Genomic DNA, 22,924 nt, shown 5'->3' with positions numbered 1-22,924 from the left:
CCTGCTCGGGCAAAATGAACCTGGCGGCCGGTCCCCGAGTCACCGGCGAGCGGTCCCAGGCCGCGCAGGTGGGTGGAAACGTCTGCGCTCAGGTCCGGACTCTGCAGACCCGCACCCAGCGCACCTCCACGCCTGCCGAGAGGCGTCCACGCTGCGGGCGGCACCTGCGGCCGAGGACAACCGCGCGGCGGTCGGAGAACCGTCCCCCGAGGGGCCGGCCGAGGGGCCGGCGGAGGCGCCCGCAGCGCGCTGGCCCGGGAAGGGGGCATCACCCGGCGAGCCCCACCGGCGCGGGTCCCCGCGGCGCCAAGCCCACCCGTGCGCGCCCCTCCCGCCGCCGCCTCCCCTCAGGGATACGCCGCCCGCCAAGGGCCGGGGGAGGGCGCCGGGCGGCGGCGCAGCAGGAACATCAGGCGGAAGGCGCGCGCGGGAGGACGCGGCAACCGCGGCGTCGGCGCCCGGACTCCCGTCAGGCCCGCCCTCGCCCGGCCCCCAGGGCCGCGCACCTCCCTCGCCCCGCCCCCCGGCGCCTGGCGGCCAATCACAGCGCCGCGCACGTGACGAGCGCTGCCTGCGATGACCTCATCCCTGGTGTGGGATGACGTCAAATTCAAGATGGATGGAATCACAGCGGCAGCGGCGGCTGCGGCGCGCGCGAGCCGAGTGTGAGCGGAAAGGGGCCCGGCGTCTGCCTCGGGGCTGAAGACGGGTGAGTAACTGTCACGCCCCTCGCCCTAGGAGAACTGCGGGGCCCCGTGGGGGGCTACAGCCTTCCCGCAAAACGCGGCCTTTCCTGACGTAACTCTGAGGTGATCTCTCTCCTCCTTTTTCTCTCCGCCAGCGGGTTGCGGGCTCCGAGCGCTTCTGCGCGTGCGCCGGGCCCGGCTCTCACCGAGCATGCCCCGGGCTCCCACGTAGCCGATTGTGCCTTCACACTGCGCATGCTCCTTGCCCGCACTTGGCCTCGCCCTCGCCACTGCGCACGCTCCGTCCCTCACTGGGCTTCCCTCGCCCGGCCGGTGCTCCTGCGCCGAGCGGTTGGGGCGCCTTCCGGCCGCGGGCGCGTGCTCCGTCCCTGGCAGGCGTGGAGGCCGGCCCGTGTCCTCCAGGCGCGCGTGCGTGCGCGGAAGCTGGGGGCCGGGTGGCCCCCCGCACCTGCCGCGGCCCGCGCCCCCGCCCCGCCGCTCCTCGGGCCCCGCCTGGCGGCCGCCGGCACTCCCAACGTGGTCCCGAAAGGATGCTCTCCCTGCCTCCTGGCCGGCCCTCCGCCGGACGCCGCAGACCCCCTGGAGGACCCGTTTCCCCGACTCTCCACCGCCGGCCGCAGAGCACAGCCCCCAGCTGCCGGCCAGCGTCTCTGCTGGGATGCGGAGGACTCCACCCGAGAGAGCCCCCGCCCGAACCTGCTGTGGGGAAGGGGTGGGTCCCGGCCAGCGCGCTGGGGACTTCAGCCCCGAGACCTCTGCTGGCTCCAGTCCCGAGATCTTTTATCACCCAGACCGCTCGCCTGGAACAGGTTCACTAGTCCAGTGCAGAAGCGCATGCCCTTGAGCGCAGGAGCGCCCCTCGGTCTGGCCCTTCACCGGGTCGCTGTGCCCTCCCCCGCAGCGCTGCGTGGTTCTGGAGGACCTACTTCAGCAGCACCTGTGGGGGCAGGGGGATTTTAGAGATCGGTTCTCCTACCGCATTGCCTGGCGAGGGGGTGTTGGGGGGCGGCGGGAACGTTAACAAGAGCCCGCAGCAGCCTGGAGGGGTCTCGGTGCAAGAGCCGCACTCACTTCTAGCATCCCGAAGGCACCAGCCTATTCAGCAGAGTCCAGTGACTGCCTAACGATGACCCTGAACCATCGATAAGGAGCCTGCATTGTGTTCTGCTTCCTTGTTCGGAAGAAAGTGGGTTAATCCATTTTAGAAAGATTTCTCATTGACTTTTTTTTTTTTTTAAGTGTTACCCTCTGATGCTTGGAGTAAATCCGTCATGCACCTTAATGATTAATAGTCATTACATTTAAATTTTAAGTACCATTAAATATCAGTGTTAAAAAGAAATTTGGGGCATTGGCTTACTTAAAAATAACTGTTAATTCATTCTTCCTTTTAACACTATTCAGTATACTCTGTGCTTCATTCTGTGGAAATAAAAGTTGGAAAGGATATGATCCCCGTCCTTGAGGGCCTCACAGTGTTTACGGCAGGCAGGGCATGTTAAGTGTGGGACAAAAGAGGGGCCAGGTTATGGAGAGAGTCTCTGGGTGAGGGGGAGGTGAACTGGAGGAACTGTTGTAATTGGCCCCAAAGCCAGTAGGGCGGAGGAGAGCAGATTCTAGAGCTGTGTATGAGCAAGGCTTGACAGGTTGTAGTCACCGGCCAGAAAGGAAGCGGGTTCTAGTTCGGGAGGCCTGCTGGCTGGCAGCACACCACACTCATAGGGAATGTGTGAGGACGAGCAGTCATGGGGGTAGGGGCCGGGGGAGGGTCATACGTACTGTCTTGGACAAGTGGGATATCTCGTGACAGCAGCGTCCTGAGAAAGACATTTGGAGCATTGAGAAGGCTAAGCAGGGATGCAGATTTGGGTGTCACCATCCAGCAGGAATGAAGGCCACAAGCCCTCATCAAAAAGCAAAGGAGGCTGCCGTGTGCTGGGCTCTGTGCTGGATGCTGGAGCAGCAAAGGTGAGCCAGCCCAGGTCTCGAGCCCTAGTGATGGCTGCGCAGTAGACACCTGCTGGGCCTGCGCTAAGCATTAGGGATGCATGGATGGAAGCAAGGGTTCTTCCTTCAAGGACTCTCATGAGAGGGTAGCTATAAAGGCACATCACTCGGAAGAGCTGTGTCACTGCAGAGGAGTGAAGAGGTGCCGTAGCTTGGATGGCTGGGCTGCTGGCAAGGAGCACATCACCAGCTTGGCAGAGACGGGGACGTCTGCGCTGGCTCTCTCTCTAGACGGCAGCACAGTGAAGGAAATAGGGTTCGGGGAAGTTGGGTATGCTGGTTTGTGGGGTGGATGGGCAGGAGGGTCCTGTAAGGGTGGAGAGATGAGTTCTGATCAGAATACCAAGAGTTTTGGGGGGGGGGTTCTTGGTTTTTTTTGTTTGGTTTGGTTTTTTTTTGTTTGTTTTTTTTTTTTTGCATTTTAGGGTCGCAGTGCAGCATATGGAAGTTCCCAGGCTAGGGATCGAATTGGAGATGCAATTGCTGACCTACACCACAGCCACAGCAACGCTGGATCCTTAACCCACTGAGTGAGGCCAGGGATGGAACCTGCATCCTCGAGTCGGGCTGGTAACCCGCTGAGCCACCATGGGAACTCCAGAATATGACAGTCTTGTGCGCCATTCGGTAGAGTTGGGCCTTATCTAGGCAGGAATAAAAAAATCGATACAGTATGCTAAAGGGCGCTAATGGGAGGAAGACAAACAAAAGGCAGTGTCCACTTCTGAGAGTGTCAGAGGACAGAACAATCAGCAAATATTTATTGTTGTGTCAGATACCCCGGTGAGCACTGTGAAGGGTGTCAAGGATGTTAAATAGGTGCCTAGTTCTTCGGTAGCTAACAGTCCTGCTGGGGAGACAGGACTAACAACAGGTGACACCGAATAAACGCTGTGTAGATGGTGTCACTCTCATCCAGGAGTGGAGCGGTGTTTTGCTCCTTATCAACTGCGGTGATGAAGGCAGGTCTGTGTGTTAGCTTGGGCCACCAGACCACAGCACTGCAGACTGGGGGCCTCGACCAACAGCAGTGCGTGTGTGTTTCTCACAGTTCTGGAGCCTGGAAGTCCGAGATGCAGGTTTTGGCAGCGCTGATTTGGCCCGAAGCCTCTGCATGCTTGGCTCATGGGTGCTTGTCTTCTCCCCGTGTGTCTGCGCCTCATCTCCACCCCTCACGGGAGCCCCAGTCCTGTGGGCTCAGGGCCCGCCCACCTCAAGACCTCGTTCTAACTTCATAACTGCTTCAAAGACCTTGTCTCCAGATATGCTTACATTCCGAGGCACTGGGGGGTTAGGACTTGGACATGTGAATCAGGGACACGATCCAGCCCTGGACTGGAGGCCGAAGGAGGAAATGGGCCCTGAGCTGAGCTCCGAAGGATGAGTAAGGTTCAGCTGAGTGGTGTCGGGAGGGGCTGGCGGAGGTCTGGGACACTCCAGATAGGGTGGTGGGAGAGGCCAGGCCTCGGCATCTGTCTCCGAGACGGAGTATCTGAAACAGGAAGTCGTCACAGGGCGGTCATTGGGGAAAGGAGATTTTAAAAGTGGTTTGAAACCAGATTTACAGAGCCTTGAGGTCTTTGTTTTTAAAACTTTGCATTTTTACCTAATGGAGACCTAGTGTTTTTATCATTTCATTTTTGACTTGGGTCTTAGTTCTCAGCATCGAGGCATTTCTTGACCACCTGCAAACCCTAGTTACTCCCTCCAGTCGTAGCACCCTGTTTATAGCCATTATAGCTCGTAGCACAGTGAGAAGTTACCTTTGCTTATGTTGGTTTCCTTGTTCATCTGATTTACCATCCTAGAAAGTTCTCTGCAGCCCTGTATTGCAGGTATGTCTATGCCTTGCACATAATAGAAGCTCAGTAAATAATTCAAATAGTAGTAATACGTTTTTTTGCTTTTTGTCTTTCTTTTAGGGCCACATCCGTGGCATATGGAGATTCCCAGCTAGAGGCTGAATCAGAGCTACAGCTGCCCACCTACGCCACAGCCACAGCCGCATGGGATCCAAGCCGCATCTGCGACCTACGCCACAGCTCACGGCAATGCCCGTCCTTCACCTGCTGAGCAAGGTCAGGGATCAAACCCTTATCCTCATGGGTACTAGTCGGGTTCACTAACCACTGAGCCACGATGGGAACTCCCATAGTAGTAATGCTTAATGTGTGCATCTGTTGAGCAATCAGAGCATTGTTTCAGGAAGCTCAGTCTAGCAGCCCTTTTATAAAGGAGGGATTTGGGGGCCTTGGTAGGAAGAATGAAACATAATAGTTAGGGTCCTTTAATAACAAGAGCCAAAACTGACAGGCCAGCTTGAATAGGAAAATAAATTTATTTTAAAGGTATAGTTGCTCTTGCAGTTGAAGGAAAAGCTAAAGTGTGGAGCCAGGAAGGACAAAAGCCCCGGGAACCGGTCGCTCGCCGCCCCGTGGGCTGCCTTTTCAGGCCACACCTGAGCTGGGTCGGCTCTGCTCACTGGCCGCCGTTGTTCTTCTCAGCCCTGCTGCCAGGGGAGAAAGTTTCTGATGGGCTCGGCGCTGGTCGTGTGGCCAGCCCCGAAGCCCTGAGCGAGGGGAGCCCAGTGCGTCGGACGTCTCAGGGCAGGCCCTCGGCGGGGCAGGCACAGCCGCCCTGTCAGCCGATGTCCGTTCCGCTGGCCGGGCACATCGCACGCCCTTGGACCAGACCCGACTTTCTCGTTCCAGGGGGGCCGCACGTGTGGCGAGGGGGGATCAAGGGAGTGACATCACCGCTCTCGAAGGGTCAGGTCAGCGCCACCAGCTTTGAAATCCGAGGAGCTTAGATGATGTCTGGATATCTGCACTGTCTCCGTGGGAGTGATGATAAGACCTAAACTCTGCCGACTTCTGTCCCCGTCCGATGGTGACAGCAACTAGAGAGGGCCAGGCCAGGTCCAGAGGTGAGGGTTGGGGTGAGCGGTCATATTCCAAAGTCACTTGCCGATGCTTTGTTTTGCTGAGTGTTTGCTGTGTGTTCTGTGCATTCCTTTTTTTCCAGTGCCACAGTTAGGACTTTATAAGCAGTTGCCAACATTCCAAAGGATTGTGTGCCCAGAATTCAATTTGGCATTGATGTTCTGGATGTAAAGAGACACTTTGCTGTGGAAGAGGCCATGAGGGGTTTGTGGGCTCCTCCTTGGAGCGGTTTGATTTATAATGGACCTTAGTCGTGCTGCCAGCCTGGAGTGTCGGCAACTGGAAAGCTGGTGGGGCTCTTTTGATCCCTTCCCACCTCCCTTTCTGGGCCCCTCACTCCCCTCCTCCCGTTTTTTCCCCAGGAGCTTAGCTCTGCTTTGCTTTCTTCCGTGTATGTTCCCAGGATGTTCTGTATTCCAGAGTTGCTTGCTTTTCTTCCATCTGCTTAAAAACCTTTACTTCCTGCCATTGGTATGGAGAGGGAATTATCTGCATTGGGTTAACTCATATTAAGATACAAATTCCCTGCCCCTCTTAGCACTTGGTAGCGGAGGACTTTGAGGTGATGATATGAAATGACTTTCTGGGATCCAGTTGGGAAGGGCTTTGTAGCCGTTCCAGGGAATTGAAACTTCAGGCCCGGGCAGGCCTCCAGGCTTGTCAAGCCCTGGCACCATCAGATGCGTGTTCCCGAAGAGCGTCTGCAGTGGATGGTGGCCGGTGGAAGCTTGAGTATTGTTGTCAGCATCCAGTAAAAGCCATGAGACCCTGGTGCTCCCTCAGTTCGTTCATCAGCCCCCCGCCCCCACCCCCGGCCAAATGAACAGTTTCCCAAGGTCCTTATTCTAGCGGCACTTCTGTCCCCCGGTTACACTCAGTCTCACATGTCTGTCCCACCCCGGAATGTGTGTTCCTGGAGAAGCCACCGCCAGCCAGCTCACCCCCTCCAGTTACTCCCTGGTGCTCCATGGCACGTGGTGGCCCATGGGGACATTCAGGAAAGGAAGAGGAGGAGGAAGGGAAGCACCGGCTTGCATGCGGGGAGCTCGCAGACACGCTGCCTCTTCTGTTCTTCACCCCGTGCGGTCGGGGTGTTAGCCCCGTTCAGCAGGGTGAGGGGCGCTCAGCCAAGTGGGCTTCACCAGGTCACATACCCACTAGGTGGCAAAGCCAGGATCCGAGACGGGTTGACTCATTTGAACGTCTTTTCCATGGCGCTGTAGTGACTGCCATGAATTGTCAGCCGTAAAGATTGTCTCATTTTGAAACATCAGGGAACAGCATGGAATAGAAACAATTCAGGCAGCGTTTAGGGAGCTCTTTGTGTGCCGGGATCCATGTGGTAAGCAAGCCAGCCCCGTTCCAGAATCTGGATTTCCGGGGGCATTTCCTCTGGCCTTTTCTGTGGGGAAGGGGCTTTCTTCCCCCTTTCACCCACTGTCCTTGTCAGAGCACCCAGGTTCTCCAGCATGGCAGGTGGTGGCAGGAGCTCCTGCCCTGGGCGCGGGTGGAGATGGGCAATGGGAAGATGGGGGCCCGGGAGCAGACAGCACGGTGGCTCGGCTCCCCTCCAGGCTGTGCTGTCTTCCCCAAGGCAGAGTCCTGAGCTGCTGGTGGAACTGGAGTTTGAGGAGCCCGCAGATTTATGGAGGAGAAAGTGCCTCCGGCCCCAGGCTGGCCGGCTCTGAGCTGAGAGCACAAAAGGCAGGCGGGTTTGAGAGCAAGTTCCACCTGCACATCCTCCAGCCACAAAGCGCTTTCTGGATCCTTTCCTGACATTCAGCAGTCGTGATTTGCCCCCGTTTTGCCTGCATTCTCAGCATAGCATTTTATATTTTTAATGAAGTTATTAAACTCGGTAAATGTACCTACTGTGTCGTTAAAAACCAGTGTTCATCGTTTGCAGCTAAACCAGGAAAGCTTTGGTGGCTGAATTAAAAGGGGAAAGCCAGAGCCTGTGCAGGACGGTGGGGCACCCCCTGCGCGTGTGCTCCTAACGCCCCCAATGCTAGAGCCCCAGAAGGTGGAGCAGCTCCCTCTCCTCCGATGACCCTTGAGGGGCCCTCGTGTCTCCATCATCTCCCCAGCCTCATCTCCTGCCCTCCCTTCCATGTGTCCTTTGCTCCAGCCAGGCCTCGTCTCGCCTCTGAGTTCTGGATGCCCTGCTCCTGTCCTTGAAATGTCCTTCACCTGTCCTCACTCCTCTCACATTTTCTGACTCCTGCTTGTTCGGAAACTTTTTTTTTTGGCTGTGCTCAAAGCATGTGGAAGTTCCTGGGCCAGGGTTCAGGGATCGAACCTACGCCACACCAGTGGCAACGCCAGATCCTTACCCCACTGTGCCACCAGGGAACTCCCAGGAAACTTCTTTACGCCCTCTGGACCTCTGCACGCTGGCACCTGGCGCTTAGCATCCTGGAGTGCGGTGACGGATTCTTTCCTCTTCCTACACGGGACTAAGTGGCATGAGGCAGGACCAGCGTTGCAGACAGACGCCCTGTGTCGGGTCAGTTCTGGCAGACTCTAGACGTGCCCAGCCGTAAGTGTGTAAGGTGATGACCAAGAGTCCAGGCTCTGGGGCCAGACTCCAGCCCCCTGCTGACTGACTGGGTGACCGGAGATGCACTACTTGACCCTCGATGCCCCAGTTTCCTAATTTGTGGGACACGGATGATGCAGTGCCGCGCTCAGGTGTTCGGGTGAGAATGAAAGGAGGAAGGTATGCCGTGAGGGTGGGAGCGTGGCCTCTGGCGCCACGTCACCTGGTGGGCATCCTGCTCTGCTCCTTACTGTCTGCGTGACCTTGAGCGAGGTAGTTTGCTCGGCTGTAAATGGGGGTGATAGGCTGCCTCCGAGGGTTGGTGTAAACACCGAGTTAATGCATGAAAAGTGTCTACAGTCGTTTGCAGCAGAGTGAGCAGTGTTAGTATTAGGAGTGTCTCATTAGGGTTTAGGGGCTGGAATGGAAAGGACATAACCTGGAGCTGTCCTGCCCTGGCCGTCAGGGTTTGGACACGCTCGGCCACTTTCACGCAGGTACTTTCATCGATGGCTCTAAAGGCAGCCAGGGTCAAATGAATAGTTCTAAATTCCACATAATTTTCCGGGGCAGTGACGATTCCTCTTACAGTTGAACTCTCAGTGATTTATTTGTCCTTAATTCCCTGTTTGCGTTCAGAGAATGTAGAAGCCTGTGGTTTAGGGATTATAATCAGTAACTTAGAACAAAATAGAGGTCATGATAATTTGATGGAAGAAAAAGGAGGACACTTTCTGAGCAGTGGCAAGTGAGGCAGTGGTTTTGGGCCTCGGGAACGGGGAGGAGCTGGGAGGTGGATCAGCGCAGCTTCACAGCCGAGGACCTAGAAAAGCTCGATGGGTTCCGTCCTCACACAGCCCCTTGGTTTCTCAGTTCGGGTTCCCCCAAAAGCAGACCCTGACACGGGGGTTCAGCTATAAATATTTATTTGGGAAGCGATCCCAGGAAGGAAGCACAAGAGAGGCTGGAAGGAAGTGATGCCGGCAAGGATGCCCACAAAGGGCACCCGAACGGCCAGATTCCTGCTGACACCGAGAATATCTAACCTGAGTTCCTGAAACTCTGCCGAACCAGTTTTTCTGTCAAACTTCATTTAGGAGTTCCCATTGTGATGCAACGAAAACGAATCCGACTAGGAACCCTGAGGTTGCGGGTTCAGTCCCTGGCCTTGCTCAGTGGGTCAAGGATCCAGCATTGCTGTGAGCTCTGGTGTGGGTCACAGATGCAGCTCAAATCTGGCGTGGCTGTGGGGTAGGCCTGCAGCTGTAGCTCCAGTTAGACCCCTAGCCTGGGAACTTCCATATGCCGCAGGTGCGGCCCTAAAAAGCAAAAAAACAAAAAAAAACCTTCATCTCAAGTAAGGGCATCCTTCCAGTTCTGGCAGAAGCCTTGGAGACATCCTCAACTCATCACGTTCACGCTCTACACTCATCCATTGGCGATCCCAGTACTGTCCTTCCCCCCACGGCCGCCAGCCTGGTCCAGGCACCATCCTGACTCACCCGCATCACTGCAGCAGACTCCCGACTGACTCCCCAGCCTACCCTTTTCCATAGTCCACTCTCTGCACCATAGCCTGAGGGACCTTTTAAAAACGCGATGCAGGTGGTTGTCATTCCCCCGCCCAGAATCTTCAGTGGCTGCCCAGTTCACTCCTGGTAAAGAGTGCAGTTCTTCCAGTGGCCCACCCAGCCCCGCCCAGTGTCTCCTCGGGCTCCCTCGGTGTCTGTTCCGGCCCTGCTGTCACCGTGTCTCTTCCCTCTGCTCGCGGGCCGTGATCCTCCAGGCTCACCCTTGCCGCCTTTAGCCCTTCTCAAGGGCCATTCTGTGGTGTGAACCACACGTGAGTTCCTGGTACAAGCTGGGGTATGACGTGGGTGCTGAATGAATGGTAGCAATTATTGTTTTCTTCCTCAGTTCTTACAGTAACATTATTAGCCCGATTTCTAGTGGGGAAAACTGAGGCTCAGACAGCTTGACTAGTCTCGAGCACTGACTTTCACGCTGGCTTGACTCTGACCCACAGGACAGTCGGTCCTCGTAGCTACGGGTCCCACATCCATGGATTCAGTCAACCGCAGATGAAAAATATATAGCAAGGAAAAAAGTCCAGAAAGTTCCAGAAAGCAAAATTTGAGTTTGCCGCTCACCTGCAGTTGTGTACAGATCATTTACATTGTATGAGGTGCTCTAAGTGATCTAGAGATGATTTAAAGTACGCGGGAGGATATGCAGGAACCACTCCATTTTTTGTAAGGGCGAGCATCTGTGGAGTTGGGTATCCTCGGGAATCCTGGCCAGTCCCCCGGGATACCGAGGGACAGCTGACCATCTCCGCCCAGTGTCCACTCACACGCGTGGAAATGGATGCATGTGACGGCAGCCAGTGTCCCCCAAGGTCATGGTCAGCCTTACTACGCTTGGGACATTTCCTGCTCTGCTGTAGTCTTTTTTTTCTTTTCTTTCTTTCTTTCTTTTGAAACGTTCTTGTCCAAGCTTTTGACTCTGTATCTGTCGCTTTTCCCTGTGGGAACATCTGAACTGGCTGTCTCAAAAATTATTTGCACTAAAAATAGTGTTCAGGACGCAGCTGAGTTATGAGTGTGGCGTTGTAAGCTTAATTTTTTTCTCTGCTGACCTCTCAATGATGACGGTTTCTTTGCACGTAAATAGACATGATTGCAAAGACAGTATGGTAGGATTAAGGGGGAAATTTCAGTGACTAACAGACGGAGAAGGGACGGGAATCTCTCTCTCAGGCACTCGCCATGGCCGTGAGACGATGCCAGGCAGGAATGAAGAGGAACTCAGCGCAGGCCAACTAAGGCAGCGTCTGTGGACAGGCTCCAGGCCGTGCCCAGGGAGGCAGAGTCACGCCTCCCGGTCAGCCAGGTGGAGGCAGCCCCGCAGCAGGGAGCCAGAGCGGCGGTGACAAGGCTGTGGACCGTGCCTGGGCATTCCAGGTGGCAGCCTGGGAAACTTCTTTGCAGGTTCTTCTCAAGAGCACAGAGGCTGGTTGGCCAGCAAAGGCTGACCCTTTGAAGCCGCAGGAGAACCTGCAGACGTGCAAGGTGCCAGGTTTGGTGTCTCCGCAACTTGCCCTCTGCAGACTGTGATGCAACGGTCCAAATGGTCTTTAGGCTGAATCCTTTTCTTATCACAAATCAACGTCATAACTGTTTTAAGAACAGATGGCATTATTCGCGGTTCCCATCATGGCGCAACAGAAACGAATCCGACTAGGAACCATGAGGTTTCGGGTTCGATCCCTGGCCTCGCTCAGTGGGTTAAGGATCCAGCATTGCCATGAGCTGTGGTGTAGGTCAGAGATGCGACTTGGATCCTAGGTTGTTGCGGCTGTGGTGTAGACCGGCAGCTCTAGCTCCAATTAGCCCCCTAGCCTGGGAACCTCCATATGCCACAGGTGCCACCCTAAAACCAACCAACCAACAAACTAAAGAACAGACGGCATTGTAAAACCAACGCAGAGAGATGAGGGGGCCTAAGGGAAGAGTCCAGTTTGGAGAGTCAAGCATTGTCTCTGTGCGAAACGGCTTCATCTCTGTTGGGCGTGCGGCTGGGATTCATCTGGACCCTTTTGCTTTTATTCTGAATTAAATGCATATTAGTGCTATAGTTTCTTCAAATTAATCGCACACCATTTGTCAGGTCCTTCCTAGGTTCGAGGTGGAGCTTCACCTCATTTTTGCAGGAGCCCTAAAGGAGGGCACCACTGTTACCCGCTTCACGCGAGGGCTCATCTGCGATGCTCGTGGACCACGAGGGAGGAGCCGGCATTTCCACCGAAGCCTCTCCGCAGAGCCTTTAGATGTGAAGGGAATTTCAGTGAAATCTCAAGGCAAACCCCTCAGGTTAGAGTTGGTATAACTGAGTTAGATCCAGGCCAGTTTCCATTGTGCTGTTGTTGAAAGTATTAACTGGGCAAGAAGATAGTATTCGGGTTGCAAGGTGTTCAGTGTAGGAAAGAAAACAAACTCCTTTTTTCTTTAACATTCCGACCTCTGTTAAACCCTGTGATGCTCTGGTAGTTAGCAAATGAATTTCCCTTTGCAACTTCTTACCCACTCAGAAGGTCTGCCAGAGAGCCCACAACTAACTTACACCCTGTTGTTAATTCATTAAACCCTGTTGTTTAATCCCAGCCAACAATAAAACTGACTTCCTTTCAGAATTACGGCTCGAGAGGGTTCAGTACTTCCTCCTGGCTCCCTGAGCTAACAAGGAACAACAGAACGAAACAGCAAGTGGCTGAGGGCCCTAATGACAAACCTTGCTGTCCAACGTCGCGCCGCCACACACCTGCCAAGTTCCAGCTGCCCTGTGGATGGCATTGAAAAGGCCGGTTTCCGCTTTCGCCCCCAGCCTTCTTCACTTTGAGTGCTGGCTGGCCCGCTGCGCCGTGGCCCGCGCTCACGCCTGTGCTTCCGTTTGTCTTTCAGACGCGCCCAGGCATGGAGGGGCTGCTGCACTACATCAACCCCGCGCACGCCATCTCCCTCCTCAGCGCCCTCAACGAGGAGCGCCTCAAGGGGCAGCTGTGCGACGTGCTCCTGATCGTCGGCGACCAGAAGTTCCGCGCCCACAAGAACGTGCTGGCCGCCAGCAGCGAGTACTTCCAGAGCTTATTCACCAACAAGGAGAACGAGGCGCAGGCGGTCTTCCAGCTGGACTTCTGCGAGCCGGACGCCTTCGACAACGTGCTCAACTACATCTACTCTTCGTCCTTGTTCGTGGAGAAGAGCAGCCTGGCCGCCGTGCAGGAACTGGGCTACAGCCTCGGCATTTCCTTTCTGACCAACATCGCTTCGAAAACGCCCCAGGCCCCCTTTCCCACGTGTCCCGGCAGGAAGAAGGCCTTCTCGGAGGACGATGAGAGCGCTTCTCAGAAGAGAAGCGTCATCGTCTGCCAGGGCCGAAGCGACGGCCCAGGGAAAGCCGCGAGTCAGAACCAAGCCGACCTGAGCCACCCCTCCCGGCCCTCACCCGGCGCCGCGGGCAAGGCCCACGCCAGCAAGCCCCAAGGCCCAAAACCAGGGGAGCCGCCGCACAGTCTGGCGCCGGCTGAAAAGACGTGGCCGAAGGAGGGGTCGGTGGGCCCCGCCAGGCCGCTGGAGCTCCCTGCATCTGCGGAGGAGCCGAGCCGAGGCGGCCTGGCCAAGCGGAATGCGGCGCTGCCTTCGAAGCCTCCGCAGGACAGGGAGGCCGCGGACGAGAAGCTGCCCAAAGGCCTGGCCATAGAGCTGGCCCTCAGGAGGCCGCGGCCGCCCGTCCTGTCCCTGCGCGGCTCCTCGGAGGCGCCCTACCTGCTGAAGGAGACGGGCCAGGGCGGCGGCCCGGCCGAGGACCGGAACCTGCTCTATTACTCCAAGCTGGGGCTCGTGATCCCGTCCAGCGCCTCCGGTCCCGGGAGCCAGGGCGTGGACAGGAGCGGACCGCTGGTCAAGAGCCTCCTGCGACGGTCCCTGTCCATGGACAGCCAGGTGCCCGTCTACGCGCCCGCCGTGGACCTCAAGTCTCCCCAGGGCTCGGCCCCGGGGCCCGGCGACGCGGCAGGAGGCCTGCTCTGCGCCCTGTCCCAGAAGTCGGCCCTAAAGGACTGCAGCGAGAAGGCGGCCCCCGACGCCGCGCCCGCGGGCCCGCAGCCCCACCGCCTCAGGTCCTTCAGCGCCTCGCAGCCGGCCGCGGCCCCCGGGCCCGAGGTGCGCGTCAAGACGGAGCCCCGCAGCCCCCCCGAGCCCTCCGACATCATCCGCGTCACCGTGGGGGACGCCGCGGCGCCCAGGGACCTGGCTCTGAAGACGGAGGACGACCAGAAAGACGTGAGCAGACTCCCGGCCAAAAGGAGGTTCCAGGCGGACAGGAGGCTGCCCGCCAAGCAGCCAAAGGCCGCCGAGCAGGGCTCCCCCGGCTCGGAAGGGCCCTTCGAGGGCGGCTCGAGCCCAGCCCTGCTGGAGGCGGACTTCGCAGATGCCGACGCGCATAAAGACGACTTCGGGGAGTTGGAGGGCCCGAGACCCGCCAAAAAGTTCAAATGCAAACACTGTCTTAAGATCTTTAGGTCCACGGCTGGCCTTCACCGGCACGCCAACATGTACCACAACCCCGAGAAGCCCTACGCCTGCGACATCTGCCACAAGCGCTTCCACACCAACTTCAAAGTGTGGACCCACTGCCAGACCCAGCACGGCATCGTGAAGAACCCGTCTCCCGCCTCCAGCTCCCACGCCGTCCTCGACGAGAAGTTCCAGAGGAAGCTGATCGACATCGTGCGCGAGCGCGAGATTAAGAAGGCGCTGCTGCTGAAGCTGCGGCGCGCCAAGCCCGGCTTCCAGGGGCCCGGCGGCTCCCCGGCGCAGGCCATCAAGCGCAGCCTGCGCTCCCGCGCCAAGGGGGCCTACGTGTGCACGCACTGCGGAAAGGCCTACCGCTTCCTGTCGCAGTTCAAGCAGCACCTGAAGATGCACCCGGCCGAGAGGCCCCTGGGCGCCGCCCGGGCCGGCCGGCCGCGCGAGCGCGCCACGCCCGGGAGCCCGGGGGGCGGCCCCGAGGCCTTCCAGTGCCGCCTCTGCAGCGCCAAGCTCTCGTCCCTGCTCGAGCAGGGCAACCACGAGCGCCTGTGCCGCAACGCCACCGTGTGCCCCTACTGCAGCCTCCGCTTCCTGTCGCCCGCGCTCAAGCTGGAGCACGAGGGCAAGTGCGAGTTCCGGCGGCTGACGTGCCTCGAGTGCATGCGCACCTTCAAGTCCGCCTTCAGCATCTGGCGGCACCAGGTGGAGGTGCACAACCAGAACACCATGGCCCCGGCGCCCGGCGCCTCCCCGCCGCGGCCCGAGCGCGACCGCAACGGCGAGCTGCCCGCCGCCACCGCCGCCGCCCGGCCCGCCGCGCCCGCGCCCGAGCCCGCGCCCGCCCGGGCCAACCACGTGGCCGCCGCCCGGGAGGAGCCGGGCCTCGGCGACGGCCCCGAGCCCGCCGGCTTCGACTCGGAGGACTCGTCCTGCCTGCCCGAGGACCTCAGCCTCTCCAAGCAGCTCAAGATCCAGGTCAAGGAGGAGCCGGCCGAGGAGGCCGAGGACGAGGCGCCCGAGGCGGCCGCCGCCGCCGCCCCCAAGGAGCCGGCCTCGGGCCCGGACGCCGGCCTGTGGCCCTGCGAGAAGTGCGGCAAGAGCTTCCCGGCGCACAAGCAGCTGGAGCGGCACCAGGAGCTCCTGTGCTCCGTGAAGCCCTTCATCTGCCACGTGTGCAACAAGGCCTTCCGCACCAACTTCCGCCTCTGGAGCCACTTCCAGTCGCACATGGCCCAGGCGGCCGAGGACCCCGCGCCCCGGGAGCCCGAGCCCGGCCCCGCGCCCTCGCCCTCGCCGCCGCCGCCGCTGCCGCCGCCGCCGCCGCTGCCCAAGATCCAGCCGCTGGAGCCCGACAGCCCCACGCGCCCGGCCGGGAGCCCCGCCGCCGCCGCCGCCGCCGCCCCCGCCCCGGCCGCCGCCCCCGCCGCGGCCGACAAGCTCTTCGCCCCGCAGGAGTCGGACACGCTCTTCTACCACGCGCCCCCCCTCTCGGCCATCACCTTCAAGAGACAGTTCATGTGTAAACTCTGCCACCGGACATTCAAGACGGCCTTCAGCCTCTGGAGTCACGAACAGACCCACAACTGAAGGGCCGCCGGCTCCCAGCCCGGAGTGTGAACTGCGTCCTAGACACCAGATGTTTTTTAAAAAAGAATAATAAAGGTTGGAAATTGTTATGCTTGAATGTACGTTTGAGGCGAACGGATCCTGCGTCGCGCTGTCCTTCCTCAACCTAGAAAAACTCGGAAAACGTTCTGCTTCGGGACCTTCCAGTCCCAGGATGACTCGAGTCCACGTTGCTGTTGACATTTGTTCTCGGTTGTCTGCATGGCTCCTCATTCCCGGGTGTCAGTCTAATCAATCTTTTCCTGGAGGTGGTTTGGCTTTTTTTTTTTTTTTCCTGATTTGCAATTCGTGAAACACTATTCAAGTATTTCTTCTTTTGATCAAGACACCCAAGTTCTAGATAAATCTTAGCTCTTAAGTCCAAAACGTATCAGAACAAAGGGGAGTGAGTAGTTTGCAGTATTAAGATCCTAGAATACTTCAGCAATAAAAAAAAAAGAATTAACCTCAACTTTAATAAGTTATCCTGACACTTGATAAATATTTGGTATTTTGTGATCATGTAGAACTTTTTTTGTATGAAAATTGTGAGAAATTTAAATCAGCAATAGTAATACTGCGATTTTTATAGAATAACAAAAAGACTTGCTCTTGGGATACTTCATATAGTTAGTGAGGGAAGACTTGGGAAATGAGAACAGTAGGATTTCTGGAAGCCCGCTAGGCCAGTCACCAAAGCTTTGCAGCCCCAGGCCCAGGAACCCAAAGTGCCCCGTCCCAGCTCTGGAGTCAGACCCACAAGGCAGGGCTGTGCGCCTCTGCCTTCCCCTGGCTTGTGCTGTCACAGATCGAATCGCTGGCTGTATTGGGGACAAGTGTACCATAGGGCACTCGTTTTGCATTTAACACCATGAGCATAACAAATAAGGTCAGGACGCATATTTTCATGGATCCCGAGCCGCCCCCCCCCGCCCCAGTGAGTCCAGCTGCTCTAAATCCCGAATTGCTGTTTACTTCCAGAGACTTGAAGCCGGGGAGGGGCCGCAGAGCACTCTCCGTGCGCTTTTCAAGAACAATGTACACAGGGGTCAGTTCTCCTGCCTCTTGGTCTTGGGATTTCTCTTCGACGTTTTTAGAGTTTATCCTGGTAAAGTGTCCGTCTTGAAACCATCCTGCTTGAAGTCCCTGCTTAAAATTTCGTAAATATGTCTTAAAGCACTATCAAGGGTCCCATATTAGTTTTTGCTACTTATTTTGACCCAGAGGGTTGGGGCTTCTTTTTTTTTTTTTTTTCCTCTTTGCTCTAAGTTATAATTCAAAGCCGTTCAGTGGGGTGATTCAAAAGGGATACAAATTATTTACTGGTGGAGGGGGTTAGCTACAGGAAAGTAGAACTACTGCTGAAACCCCCACATCCTTGTCAAGTAGCAATGGGTTAAGTGTCCAACTTTCTTAATTTTTTGGCCATGCCTGTGGCAAGCGGAAGTTCCCAGGCCAGGGATGGAACCGGTGCCACAGCAGTGGCAACGCCTGATCCTTAATTTCTTTTTTTTTTTTTTTTTTTTTTTTTTTTGCAATCAAGTAAAATCAACTACTGTGACTAAGAAATAATCTGCCGAGTGCCTAACCTGGTGCTCTAGCAAGAAAGAACTCTACTCATCCATCCTGTTACCCACATTGCCTACCAACGGTCAGAAAGATAGTCTTACTTTTTTATTGAAACACAAGCACTTTTATAAAATTCGAGTTGACTTCGGACATTGTGGAAAGTACATAGGAAATGTTGCCTTTTATTCTCTCATTTGGAAACTATCAAAAGTCCCCGGACCTGGTTGCTTGCTCTTTTTGTTCTTATATTTGATGGAGGAAGTAAAATAAAATTAAGTTGCAGTTATTGATGGTTGCCATCGCTTTGGCTTCTTGAAGAAATCTATGCATTTTAAAGACAAAACTAAAGCATGGGATCTTAAGTGAAGCGGCAGGATGGGTCATTGTGCGTGGCAGTCATTCCCGGGTCCGGTGGTGTTTCTTCCTCTGAACGCCCTGGTAGCTTTCACTGCAAACGAAGGCAGTTTCCCCAGAGTTACCATTACTTATGGCTGTTAGAGGATCAGCTCATAATTCTGTGACACACGGGATCTTGGCATGGTAAATTCCGTTTCCCAGGACTTGAACCTTTATGCTACATTTTTGAAGATTTTTTGATAACAGCTAATTAGTAAAAAAAATATTTTTGATCTAAATATAGGCTCTGCATACCTGTTAGATTTTAAACATTGCCAGTGTTTTGTCTTGTTAGTTCACATTTTTGTCTAGGCAAGGAACATAAGATTTCAAATAAAATTTTGAACCAAAAACATTTATAATGCAGTTCGGATTTTTCTATTACTTTTTATACTGTACCTTAAAAGCATTAGGCTGAAAGAGTTTATTTTGGTGGTCAAAAAATATGCTTCCACTCATGTAACTATTTTAAATGGTAAGATGTAAAATAATGAAAGACACCTAAATTGCTTTATTCAGTAAACAGGTTTTTTTAAGAATGTTTATCTCAGCCGGTAGGCATATACTTGGTATAAGAGAAGTTGGTCTTTTTCTTGTTGAAACGCGTTAGCTGGTTAAAGATATTCTTGAAATTTTTTTTTCTGATTGTAATTAATTTTTGAAAATATAGAAAGCTCTTTATTCCTTGTAAGTATTCAAGATGCCTGCTTTTTTTATGCAATTGTGGAGAGAATGTCAGATGTTTTAATATATTTGTTAATCTGAAAACTTTGCTATTGAGTCATTTTCTTCGTTTGGAAGACGGAGGGACAAAAGTGTTTTTTATCAAAGTAGGCAATGGAGGTAACAAATCACGTGCATTTTTTAGGAAAAATATTTACAGAGTCATAGAATACGCACCTTTGAAAAATCGTGGATAGTGTGCATTTACGGTTTACGCATTTCGGAACATACAGCTTCACAATTCGACGGTGGTGTTTGCATTTGTGGGCGGATGGATATGGTTCTTAGTTTGCTGTTTGGGAACAGACTGTAGCCTTCTCTTCAAAAATATGCCCCAGCACTTAATCGGTGATAATCAAGCCACACACAGCACCCACTGGTGCTGAGAGTGAGCAGAAACTGAGACCAAAATCAAATGTGCCCTTTGGGGAGAAAAGAGGTAACTTCACGCCAACCTGACGGGGTGAGGGAGGGTCAGGAATGGACTGATCCAATCGGCCTTTGTCCCCTCAAACTGCGTGTGTGTGTGTGTGTGTGTGTGTGTGTGTGTGTGTGTACACACAACCATAATCTGGAACTTTAGGAAATAAGACCATTTTCTTACTGCAAAAAGAACTAGATGTCATTCCTAACAGGTTTCTTTCTAAATTGCACTAATTAATATTGGACTATTACGAGTCCATCAATTTCTGATGTCTCGATGTTTTTTGCAATCCTTGTGAAAAGCATTCTTGATTTAAATGTTACTAACACATATTCTTTAATAAGTTCCTTAACACTGGCTTTTTTTTTAAGTTGTACAAATAGGTTTTTCTCTTGTGGCTTTAGCACTTTAAGAAGTTTGGTGTTTGCATCGCTTTCGGTGTGTCCAGCAGCGTTTCCCGGTATGTGGGCCACACGACCCGGGAGGAACCTCAGTGGTCGTCTTTAGATTCCGGAGGAGAAAACCATGAGTCAATGTCAGGTTTTTAAAAAAATTCCATTTAGAGACAGCCGTTTGGGAACCAAAGTATTTTACTGCACTCCGTTAAAAGAATTGAATTCAGTGCGCTGTAGTCATTTATTCGTACTGTCCAAATTTTCCACAAAGGTATACTTGGTTAATACTAATTTTCAAAAGGTGATTATTTCTTCTTGACGTTCGTCCAAGACTGTTTCAGAATTTTCATTGAATACATACTTAACTGCTTTAAAAAAATGTGGTTTTATAAGTGTGCATATTTTGTTGTCATATGCCTTAGCAGAGAAATGGTTGTTCAGTTTCATTTAGGAAATAAGCTCTTTTGGACTGAAAATTCTTAGTAAATAGGACTTCTACCTAATGTTAATCCATTGCTTATTTGTATCCAGTTGTCTGTTTACTTTGCTTAAATCCTGACTAAGATTGATCGGAGTCAATAAATTTGTACTGTATTTTGTTTTGAGTCCTGGTCTCACTGGTGTGTCCTGGGCCGGAACAATCCGATGAACAATGTCCCAGGGTCCAGAAAGCGGAGGTAGGGCGTCCCCATCGTGGCAGCAGAAACCCGACTAGGGACCCTGACGACAGGGAGTCCATCCCTGGCCTCGCTCAGCGGGTTAAGGATCCGGCGTGGCTGTGAGCTGCGGTGTAGGCCGGCAGCTGCAGCTCCGATTGGACCCCTGGCCTGGGAACCTCCATATGCCGCGAACGTGGCCCTGAACAGACAGAAAGTGGAGGTAAAGCCCTTCTTTCCGGGTAGCAGGAATAGCCGCTGAGAAGTTGTCAGATTTCATCCCCCCACCTCTCTAGGGTGCTGGTGGAAGGAATTTGCCCTAAAGCTTAAGTCCCTTGGGCTCCACAAATACATGGCAATAAAAACCCCACCCGAGGCCGTGCTTTTGCCGGTCACCTTTTCTTCACCGTTCAGATTAGCACGAACATCCCTGGTGAAACCGTTTTGTTTCCTATTTTAAGGAATTCTGCAGGGCAGAGGGCCTTTTCATTCTAATGAGGTTCTTAGCACCCGAAGCTAACTCTTTATCCTGCTGGCTTCCCCTGTCAAGTGCGGAGCCGAGCTGGTGACGTCAGGTAGCCTTGGCGGGCTGGCTGCCCATAGGGGAACTGGAGATGCTGGGGTGGTCGGTGCCCACTCCCCCTCCGCCCGGGCTTGTCCTCGCCTCTTCCCGCAGCTTTTGTTTCCTTCCCTGAGAGCCACTGCCAGCCGTTCCTGGAGCCTCTGGCTAAAAAGTTCTTGAACACGCTGCACCAGGAACAAATGATCTCATCTTCCCGTCGTGGCGCAGGGGTTAATGAATCCGACTAGGAACCATGAGGTTGCGGGTTCGATCCCTGGCCGTGTTCAGTGGGTTAAGGATCCGGCAATGCCGTGAGCTGAGGTGTAGGTTGCAGACGCAGCTCGGATCCCAAGTTGCTGTGGCTCTGGCGTAGGCCGGCGGCTACAGCTCCGATTCGACCCCTAGCCTGGGAACCTCCACATGCCGTAAGAGAGGCCCAAGAAATGGGAAAAAGACCAAAAAAAAAAAATTTCTATCTGCTTGAACCCCTGTATTCAATTTGTCACCCAATAGTTAGTCATTTAAGAAACTTAGGTTTGGAGCTCCCTGGTGGCTCTGGGTTCAGGTGCTGGTGTTGTCACTGCTGTGGCGCATGTTTGAGCCCTGGCTTGAGAACTTCCTCAGGCCACACGCAGGGCCAAAACAAACACCAACCCCAAAAAACCCTTGGGTTTGCCCTTTGTTCTTAGTAATAACGGGCTTGTCAAGTTTTGCAACTGGCACTGTGGCACTCCCGCCGCATCCGGTTTGGTCGCAGGCATACACACCTCTCTGACCTGTACTTCTTCCCAAAGGGACAGGAGGAGTTCCCGCTGTGGCTCGGAGGGTTAAGAACCAGACGTTGTCTCTGTGAGGACTCAGGTTCCACCCCTGGCCTCACTCAGTGGTATACGGATCCTGCGTTGCCGTGGCTGTGGTGTAGGCTGCAGCTGCAACTCCGATTTGACTCCTGGAGGTTCCATATGCTGCAGGTGTGGCTATAAAAAGAAAAACGAACAAGCAAACAAAAAAGGGACAGAGGCATGGAGGGAGGGATAAATTAGGAGTTTGGAATTAGCAGATACACGCTACTGTATATAAAATAGATAGCCGACAAGGACCTACTGTATTACTGTACAGCACAGGGAACTATACTCAGTACATTGTAATAACCTATAAAGAAAAAGAATGTATGTGTGTGTTTATATTTATATATATACGTAGAGAGAGAAAAAACTGAATTGTTGTGCTGCAGTCTGAAACTAACGATATTATAACTCAACTACTTACATTAAAATTTTTCTTTAATAAAAGAAAAGAACCCGAGTTTCCTCCTGCTGTCACAACAGGATTGGCGCTGTGCCAGGATGCAGCACAGCGGGTTAAGGATCCAGCGTTGCCTCAGCTTCCGGGGTAGGTCGCAACTGTGACATGGATCTGATCCCTGGCCCGGGAGCTCCAAATGCCTCGGGGAGGCCAAAAAAGAAAAAAACAAGTCAAACCAAACAAGGTGCCCATTGCATCACACCAGTGTTGACGGGCTGCCTGGCTAAGTTCACCAGTCCGCCTAGGCGTGGCAGCAGCTAGTTAGTAGCGATCACTAGTACTGCCAACGTGGCCCAGGCTGGTGCTCTTCACGCGTGCCCTCCTCCCGTATTATTCCCACTTTCCCTTCCTGCCCCTGCGCCCCCTCCCCTTCTCAGGGAGCCCAGTGCTCTCGGGTCCCCCTCCTGGACGGTTGCTCAGTCCGCCTGCGGCTTTCTCAGCCTTGATGATTTTGAAGATTGCGGACCCCTCATCCTGTGGGTTCCTTCAGCCCGAGTTTGTCTGGTGTTTTCTCGGGATGAGACCAGAACATTTCACACTTCTGTCCTGGAACATCCCAGGGGCTGCGTGCTCCTCCTTGCGGCCTATGGGTGGCACACGACGCCTGTTCCTCCTGCTACTGATGTATTCATTTTGATCATTTGACCGAGCTCGCTCCTGCCAGGTTTCCTCACTAAGCGTCCCCCCTTTGTAGTTCATGAACACTTTGCAGGGAGACACCCTGAGACTGTGTAAGCCCCCATTCTTCATCTCAGGTTTACCCACTAATGTTAGCATCAGTTGATGTTTCTGTTTCTTGCCTGAATTATTTTTATTTTATTTTATTTGTCTTTTTAGGGTCACACTCTCCAAACATGGAAGTTCCCAGGCCAGGCGCCAAATTGGGGCCAGGTCTGTGACCCCACAGCTCAGGGCAACGCCAGTTCTTTAACCCACTGAGCGAGGCCAGGGATCGAACCTGCATCCTCACGGATACTAGTAAGAATCGTTTCCACTGAGCCACAA

The 22,924-nt window shown here is 54.3% G+C and overlaps 1 protein-coding gene across 2 annotated transcripts; it reads left to right on the top strand.

Annotated features, from left to right (window-relative positions):
* ZBTB21 (zinc finger and BTB domain containing 21) lies at positions 525-20,001 on the top strand. Of its 2 annotated transcripts, XM_021071019.1 has the most exons (3): positions 525-709; positions 5,426-5,640; positions 12,656-20,001. In XM_021071019.1, exon 3 carries the CDS (start codon positions 12,668-12,670, stop codon positions 15,869-15,871), a length of 3,204 nt encoding a protein of 1,067 aa, XP_020926678.1. In that variant the 5' UTR covers positions 525-709; positions 5,426-5,640; positions 12,656-12,667; the 3' UTR covers positions 15,872-20,001. The 2 variants fall into 2 exon arrangements, with proteins under 2 accessions (XP_020926678.1, XP_020926677.1); XM_021071018.1 differs by lacking the exon at positions 5,426-5,640 and having other exon boundaries at positions 526-709.

Source organism: Sus scrofa, chromosome 13 (assembly GCF_000003025.6).
Source record: "Sus scrofa isolate TJ Tabasco breed Duroc chromosome 13, Sscrofa11.1, whole genome shotgun sequence".
Taxonomy (NCBI): Eukaryota; Metazoa; Chordata; class Mammalia; order Artiodactyla; family Suidae; genus Sus; species Sus scrofa.
The sequence above is the reverse complement of the archived record's forward strand: the minus strand, read 5'-3'. Positions and strand labels throughout refer to the sequence as shown.

Bases quoted from the DNA above. Each gene is read 5' to 3' on its own strand.
- ZBTB21 (XM_021071019.1), top strand. From the start codon at position 12,668: ATGGAGGGGCTGCTGCACTACATCAACCCCGCGCACGCCATCTCCCTC.